This window comes from Melanaphis sacchari, unplaced genomic scaffold (genome assembly GCF_002803265.2).
Source record: "Melanaphis sacchari strain LSU unplaced genomic scaffold, SCAv2.0 Contig10_pilon_pilon, whole genome shotgun sequence".
NCBI classification, from domain to species: Eukaryota; Metazoa; Arthropoda; class Insecta; order Hemiptera; family Aphididae; genus Melanaphis; species Melanaphis sacchari.
In genome coordinates this window covers 3,444,197-3,452,811 of record NW_020270420.1, presented here as the reverse complement: position 1 = coordinate 3,452,811, position 8,615 = coordinate 3,444,197, and the positions used below count along the sequence as shown (strand labels likewise).

General features: G+C 27.3%; 1 protein-coding gene across 3 annotated transcripts; it reads left to right on the top strand.

Annotated features, from left to right (window-relative positions):
• The first annotated feature begins 5,508 nt into the window (after nt 1–5,508).
• Nucleotides 5,509–8,241, top strand: LOC112603546 (trimeric intracellular cation channel type 1B.1). Of its 3 annotated transcripts, none has more exons than XM_025352164.1 (8): nt 5,509–5,755; nt 5,853–5,981; nt 6,058–6,214; nt 6,298–6,393; nt 6,448–6,536; nt 6,608–6,695; nt 6,757–6,877; nt 7,943–8,241. In XM_025352164.1, exons 2-8 carry the CDS (start codon nt 5,861–5,863, stop codon nt 8,093–8,095), a joined length of 825 nt encoding a protein of 274 aa, XP_025207949.1. In that variant the 5' UTR covers nt 5,509–5,755; nt 5,853–5,860; the 3' UTR covers nt 8,096–8,241. The 3 variants fall into 3 exon arrangements, with proteins under 3 accessions (XP_025207949.1, XP_025207948.1, XP_025207947.1); XM_025352163.1 differs by having other exon boundaries at nt 5,510–5,789; XM_025352162.1 differs by having other exon boundaries at nt 5,518–5,751.
• The last annotated feature ends 374 nt before the right edge of the window (nt 8,242–8,615 follow it).

Sequence of the window (8,615 nt, the reverse complement as noted above, 5' to 3'; positions counted from 1 at the left end):
TACCTACCTATGATATATTTATTTTTTCTTTATTATTATTTACTTCTTTGATAAACATAATTTATATATATATTAAAAGCACTATTTACTTAAGATATTATTATAATTATTATTTGTTTTAAAATACATATATAATATATTATTTTAATTTTAGATTAATTAGAGAATTAATTCCATAATATTTATAGTATAATAACTTAAGTAATATGGTATCACACATAACAACACACCTTGGAAAAATAATAATTCTCCTGGATTTTTCCTACTGTCTTATCCACTGCCCCATGACCTGCTAAGAAACAGTTTTTTTTCTTTTTCATTTGCAATTTGGTACTTTCTATAGCATCTTGTTAACACCTTCACTCTTCTTAAATTTAATGAGATTAATTGATTCTATTGTCTTTAGTTTTGAAAACAATTTTAATATATTAATTAAATTGACCAGGTACAACATTTGTGTTAATTCTTAAGACTGTTTTGTATATTTAATGTCTAATGAGATGATTTTTTTTTTTATTATTCCCGATATTTTCAATATTCTAATGCTAATTTTAAATTTATCTCATTATAGTTATTCAAAGATTTGACCACAAAATAAATTTAAAAATCTAACTACCTTTAAAGTTTTAACTTTTACTCACAACTTTTTAGTTTTTACTGTTCAGTTTTCATTCTCAAAAATCAAAAGTGGTACGAATTCTTTCGCGATTAATCACAATTTGCAAAATATAATGGCGTGTATAAACAAATAAGTTGTATATCACATAAATTATTTGTTTATCCAAACATGTATAAAAAAAGTTCTCTAGGATAATGCATAATATACTCGTATTAATATAATAATATCGATATGGTGCAAACATTATGATGTGCTTTTTTTTCACATCAGTTTGGACAAACAAATTACTTGAGTGCCTATCTACGATTCTATATCATAAAACTTACATGATATATTTTTTGTTATTCTATTATTTATAGAGTATTGTATATCATAGTCAAATTTCAAGATGGTAATTGGATTCTTAGTAATAATTTATATTACTATCCAGATCATATTATAATCCATATAAGGCAATAAAAAACGTACAATAAAATACTGAAAAATATAACACTATCTAACAAATTATAACCTATATTGAATTTTAGAAATAATAGATTTAGTGGTTAATACCTTTTCTTCGTTGGTTAAGGTATTATATGTGTCTTTCAATAAATTTACACGTAATTCTACATATTGTTATCAAAGACAACATTTAAATGATAACATAATTTATTAACACACTTTTTAAAAATTTAACTATTTAAATTTGATTATTATTTTTTTTTTTTTTTTTGCTTTTCCTGATTATAAAATTTCATAGGTACCCAAGTAAATGAAATTATTAAAATTTCAAATATCTACGGTTTTAAATTATACAAAAATAAATAAATCAATTTTGTCAAAAACTGGATTTCTGTAAAAATTACAGTTTTTCCTTAGTTTAATTTTTGCTTTTACTAATTTTAAAATGTATTTTTAGAATTTTTACCCCATAAAGTACCAATGAGATCCAATTTAATGCCAAAAAACACCCCCAATTTTTGAAATTTAAATCATTTTCATTAACCCAAGAAGTGATGACAAATAGAAAAATTTTTTTATAAAAAATATACATCGTTGTACAATTAATACATTCATCGCTCGATCGCTCTACTCAAATTCTGAAACAATAAAAATATTTTTTTTTACTTGTATAATAATTAATAGTATAACATAGCTCAGTGGTGTAATTGTGAGAGGGAGCAAGGAGAACACTTGTCCTGATAATTTTGTGAGGGGCAAAGGTATCATTTTGCTCCTCCCCTAAATATTCCAACAGTACCTACAAATATTTTAATTATCATAACGACATAACATACAACTATTTGCATAACAATAAGTTCTTAAAATTGCGTAACAATTTTCAAAGCTTGGCATAACAATAATTTGAAAATTGGATATTAATATTTATTAATATTTGCATAACAATTTTTCATAAACTATAATTTATATAACTATATGTAAAGTACAAATTAAAAATTAATTGTTGAAGTTTGTGCCTGTAATAACTTTTAGTTCCTAATTCAAATAAAGTATGATTAGTCATCTTTAAAACATTTATGAAGTAAAGAAAAAAAGAAGATATTTGAACAATAAATTTTTTTACCTATTTCTAGATGTTCTATATACCAATGTTATACGTTAAAAGATATACATTTTTATATTTTCCGTAAAACCTTCTAATTGATGGTCATCATTTAGAATCCTCACTGTTTTTCACAAAATATTTAAAGAGCAGACATACAACAATTTACATATAAACAAAAAATTGATGATTTGTGCTGATACATACCTTTTTTGATTTGAATAAAAAAAAAAAAAGAAAAACGAACAGTACCTAGCCCACCAGCGCTAGTACTTCGTTTTCACTTAATGTTCTTTCTTTTTTCCTTTTCATGTGATTCCTAAGAGAATAGCGTGATGTTAAATAACATATTATAGCCAATAATTCCTCATAAATTGGACCACCAAATGCAAAAAGGCTTTTTCAAATCCTAGTGGTAGTTCCAACTTTCAGAGATTAGCACGTTCAAACAAAAAACCAATACATCAGTTTTATTATATTATTAGTACCTATATAGGTCATAGATTAAAACATGGGAGCAGGGCCGACGCAAGGGCAGTGCAACCGATGTATCAGCACAAAGTTCCACAGAGACAGTCGACAGAAGCGGACCCCACTCCAGAAAAACGAATCGTTAGTGGCATAATAATAATATTATGTTTTTCAAACTATAATTGAAATATTAGTTTAGTAATATCTTAGAGAATAATAGGTACCTACTTACGTATTGTATTTATATTAATACTCGTTATTGACATAATGATACCAGGGCGGAGTGGTCAATTTGGAAATGAGAATTTTCCAAACGGCCTGAACCATATTATGCGCTCGTTGCCTGGTTATTTCTTGTTAGATTTTAATTACAAATAAGTAAATTCGTGAACTATTTATTTGTATTAAAACTTAAAAAAACTATGCAATTATTGTAGTATATTATTAATACAATAGGTAATGTTACACTTTAATAGTGTTGCAAAGTCGTATGAATATGAGAAATCGTCGGATGTAATGAGATACAAAAAATAATTGATGAATCTAGTAAAGACCTAGAAATTGAAAAAATTCAGAGTATGGCTAAGAAAAGAAAAGTAGCAAGTTATGAAAGTAACGATGAACCAATTGAAGAAGAAGAAAGAGAAAAAAATTACCATAAAAATATAGAACTGTGTTGGACATGTACTACTATGGAAAGTACGAATAAGTGGTTTTCAAATAATAATAATTTGTTGATATTGACTTATCTTTATCACCTATTTCCATCAAATTTCAGTTTATTTAAAAATGGACTTCTATCCAACTAAATCTTTGACAAAGTCATCCCACAAAAAAAAAATGAAGTTGTTTATTGATGATCATTTAAGTGAAAATGAATTAAAAAACAAACTTTGATAAGAACTTATTAATTTTGGAAGATTATGGTATTTAAAAAAAAAATCTGTTTATGAGGAGTATAATAATCATTTAAGTAACTCTGAAAATGAAGACCTATGGATCATGGATGTTGTGAAACCTTGTAACAAGATTTTTAAAAACTGTGTAATATTTTGTTATAAATTATAATGTATTAATTAAATATACATTTTTTTAAAGTTCTTACCTTACATTAATCATAGCATATAATACTAAATTAACCCTTCCTATTACACAAGTTGCTATTATAATTATTTTACTATACGCATTGACATTATTAATTTATTTTAATATAATATTATCGACACTATGGTCTATGAACCTATTTTACTGTCTTACAGTATTTACAGAAATATGTAAGAAAATTGAGTATTATATAAATTGTTATAAATATATAGTATTATAATAATTAAATACTTATAATAATATAATAAATGCAATATTTCCAAAAAAAAAATCTTTTTCCTGTTCCAATATTTAGCATATATTTAGAAAGACCAAACCTGAGATTCACACGTCACTCCCCCCGCACTATATGTATAGAAATCCGTTATTCGTATTTGCGTATTTCCTCAGCTTCCCGCAAACATTAAATGATGCAATTTTCAAAACATAACTAGCACTTATTTTTACGTGCATGAAGGTGTCATCCCATCACAAAGAATTAATTTGAAAATTATGTACCTACTCATTTTAAAAATAATTTGCAAATCAATACATTTTTAGTTTATAAAAGTCCCCTTATTGTCAAACTGATTTAAAAAATTCACTAATATTTTTAAAATAATTGCAAACTTTTTTTTTTTGACAAGTACCTGATAGTCCAGTCGACTTAATAAATCTGCAAATTTTAAACAATAAAAAAATAAAAATTTAGGTAAGTTCAGACTAAAAATACAAAAACAACAGTTATTTAATATAATATTATGATGTAAATTATTTTTATTGAAGTATAACACAAATACGCATTACAATTAATTTTAAGAACATGGATATTGTTTGTACAATAATTCCTTTCATAACTTTATAACATCACTCACAAATATTATTGGGTTAGCCTAGATTTGGTTTCGGTGTGAAATTATTTTTCTCTAGAACTGCTTCATTTGATTCCATTCCATCCATAACCTTCTACATTTCATTTGCGTGAAGATCGAGTTCTCTTACGTATTGAATATCTGCATTCGGTATCGAAATATTTTTGTGGCCAAGAACTGCTTGTATACATTCATTTAATTTATTTGAACTAAAAATTAAAAAGTATATATTAAGTATTAATTATTGTGTATTATTATGTTATTTAAAATATTTTGAATGGAGTCCCGAAATTTGTAGCACCGGACACCGGTCTTGCGTGGGAGTATTCTGCAGCAGCCAGCAGCAGAATTGATGCCATATGCCAGTAACCAGTTAACTACGCTCAATGTAAATTTTATTGCATGTTATGCATTGATTTGTTAATACGAGTATTCACTATTCAGTATAATAGTTGACAGTTGTTATCTGTTTACTGTTGGCGCCGTTGGCGGCAATTGTTTAATGATAACATAGTTAAATATACGACCATACGCGTGCTATGGAGATAATAAATTATAATATCATAGTGTGTACCGTGTGGTGCTATGACAGTTACGTAAAAAACTAACAAGGGACAACAGTGAACAGTGAAATAAGTAAAAAATAAATCTATTTTATTATGGTAGTAAGCTTGTCAAGATGTCAGTATGCAAATAGACTGTGGGTGAACACATCTTAAATCTAAACACCATCTACTGTTAACACTCAACGGAATTCTTTAGTGACGGAACAAAATAGTCACCATAGTTTGTGGTGACGGTATCTAGTGCGCTGTGCCATTATCATTATCTCATATTATTATTATATGTTTAATATTTACGGCAGTCGAAAGCTGCAGTTGAAGGAAACGTGGCGAGTCTGTTTTTTTATAAATCACAAAACGCCTGAGCGAACGCCTTCGCGACACTGACGACGGCGAGCGTCGTCCGCAGTGCGCATCTCAGCCGTCGTCGTTTGTCGCGCGTTTTATTTATACACCGACGGGACGGACACGCTTCTCGCCGGGGCACGGTGCTATAATTATCTTACTGATCTCACTGGCAGGTCTGCTTGTTTAACGATAGATAATTCGCCCGGTAAACGCCGACAGTGCACCTCACAGAGCCCGCCACAATTTTCGGTAGGTACGCCGTTGGAGATCTCCACAGCTGTATTACTGTAATATAGATCGAGAGTAACAGGCAAGTTATTTTAATATAATATTTTTATGTGGTTGTATAGGACGGACCATGGACGCCGAATCGTTTTTGGAGTTTGCCAGCCAAGTGACCAAATGGAAGATGTACCCGTACTTCGACGTGGCGCATAGCGTGCTCTGTGCGCTCCATGTCCGTGACGACCTCGGTCCAGGTAATAATGGAACAAGTAATTTAAATCGACCAGTATTGTTACTTACTTTTGTGCATGCATATGTCGCATTCCACAGGAGCACTGGCGTTTTCGCGTAAGCATCCCATTTCCTGTTGGCTATCTACGATGCTGGTCGTCTTTGCCGGAGGTATGCTGAGCGCTGCACTACTCGGCGAACCCCCTTTGGCACCGCTCAAAAACACTCAACAACTTATAATTGCTTCAGCTGTGTGGTAATAACTTTTATGAATAATAAACACTCTGATCTCTAGAAATTAATTATTCTTTATCTATTTTATCAAATTAATTTTCCTAGGTATCTAGTTTTTTACACACCATTTGATATTGGGTACAGTATTGCAAAATTTCTTCCTGTAAAAATAGTGTTTTCTGTTATGAAAGAAATATATCGGTATGTATTTTATTTTATTTTATTGTATTCTTGTAACAAATATGTTATTTTCAGTTGCAAAAAAGTACATGATGGTGTATTGCATGCAGCTAAACTCTATCCCAACGCCTACATTATAATGATTTTAATCGGGACTCTTAAAGGTATTAAAATTTATTAATGTATTTAGTTTATAATTTTGTTAAACAAAATAGTATATATTTATTGACTCTAGGAAATGGTGCTTCATTTACAAAAATTATTGAAAGACTGTTACGAGGAGTATGGACACCCACATCTATTGAAACATTACAACCAAGTTTGTATGTAAAATAAATTTGTGTTATTTTTAAAATTGTATTATATTAAATTTATTCCTTACAGTACTACTAAGGCATGTATTATAGCATCCGTGGTGTTTGTACTTGATATTAAAAGTGATTTGATATCAGCTCCACATGCTTTCGTTTATGTTTTTGTCATTGGTTTCTTCATATACTTTAAGGTTTGTTAAATATATTTTAAATATTAATTTATAAATAATGTAAAAGTAAGATTTAATAAAACATCTGAAAATGTTTTATCTAAAATTATATCTTAAAATATAAAGCATGGTTAACATGATTACAATTTACATTGTTCAATTCAAATTTACATTATTTTAAGTTCTTCTGCAAAATTTGCCTTTATTGTTGTGAAAAGCATAAATTGAAATGATTTAAATTTCAATACACCATGTACAATACATGTCTGTATAAAACAAGCCCTACTATAAACCTTAATAATTAGATTTTAGAAATCTATAGATCTATATAATCCCTATAATTACTATATTTATTATAAGATAATACACCAACTATCTAAAGTTTTTTTTTTTTTTATGTCTTATTATTTATTTTGAAGTCTATTTGCTACATGCATAATATGTAGAATACTTTGCAATGACGTTTAATTTTCAAATATTTACCAAAGATTTAGTTGGATATTCATTTAGAGAATAATTCTTAGATTATTGTTGCTCAAGTTATCAAACTTATTTTTTTGTTCAACAGAGTAGAATTAATTTTAGAAAATTAATAGTTATAGTTTTTTTTTATATGCATAATATCTATGTATTTATAGATTTTTCTCCAAGAAACAAATTAATTTATTAATAACACAGATATTATTCCAAGAGTAGATTTAAAATAAAAAATTGGAAAAACAAATTATAAATTTTGGAATAATAATATATATTATTTCTGTCACTATTTTTTTTAGTGATATAAATATATCCTAAATAAGTGTATGTAATGAATTTATTAGTTTGTGATATAAAACCTAATAAAATAAAGAAAAAATATTTGTGGTAAAATTATATTTATATGTACAAATGTTTCCTCTGTACCCATTATTTTTAAAAATGTTTATAAATGTCATTGCTTGGTTAATAATATGTATGAAAACCTAATCAAAATTAATAGTTTCAAAGTGAATTAAATATATAGATTTATAGTTTATGAATCATCTTATTCATTTATAATATATACAATTATCAGTATTTTTAATAATATATCTTATTATTTTCTAGGTATTTTCTTCAATGATTTTGGGTATACATGAGCCTATGTTACCATTTGAAAACTTGATATGTGCAATATTCTTTGGAGGTATATTTGATTATACTACTAAAGCATTCAAAAATACCAAAGATGATAAAGGAGATACAAAAAAGAAAGATTAACCATAAATGATATTTGGTTAATGTTCTAAATGTTCACGATATTCACTATGTGATGAATTATTTTATATCTAGTCGATGCATTTTTCATGCACAAAAACAAATCATATGTTCCCCCAACTGACTATTAATTATAAAATCAGTTTTTTTTTTTTTAATGTATTATTTTTGTTGTATTTAATATTTATAACTAAATGTAATATTGATGAATTGTTAAAAACTTAAACATTTTCTATGTCAAAATTATTTTATTATTCTCTTAATAATATAATAAATAAACACTTTAATTGAAATAATATTAAGTTAGTTTTTGCTGCCTATGCCACCATACGAATTATGGTGAGATAAATTTTTCTGAAAACATGAGGTGTAACTTTCATGACAGCTATCTGTTTATCTATTAACTAATGTGTGTGTAATTTGACATTGACCTTACTTTAGTAATAGTTATGAATATGACCAAGAGGATAAAGTCATATGGCGTATACTACAGAATAAACAACATTTTAAGCTTCCCCCTAAC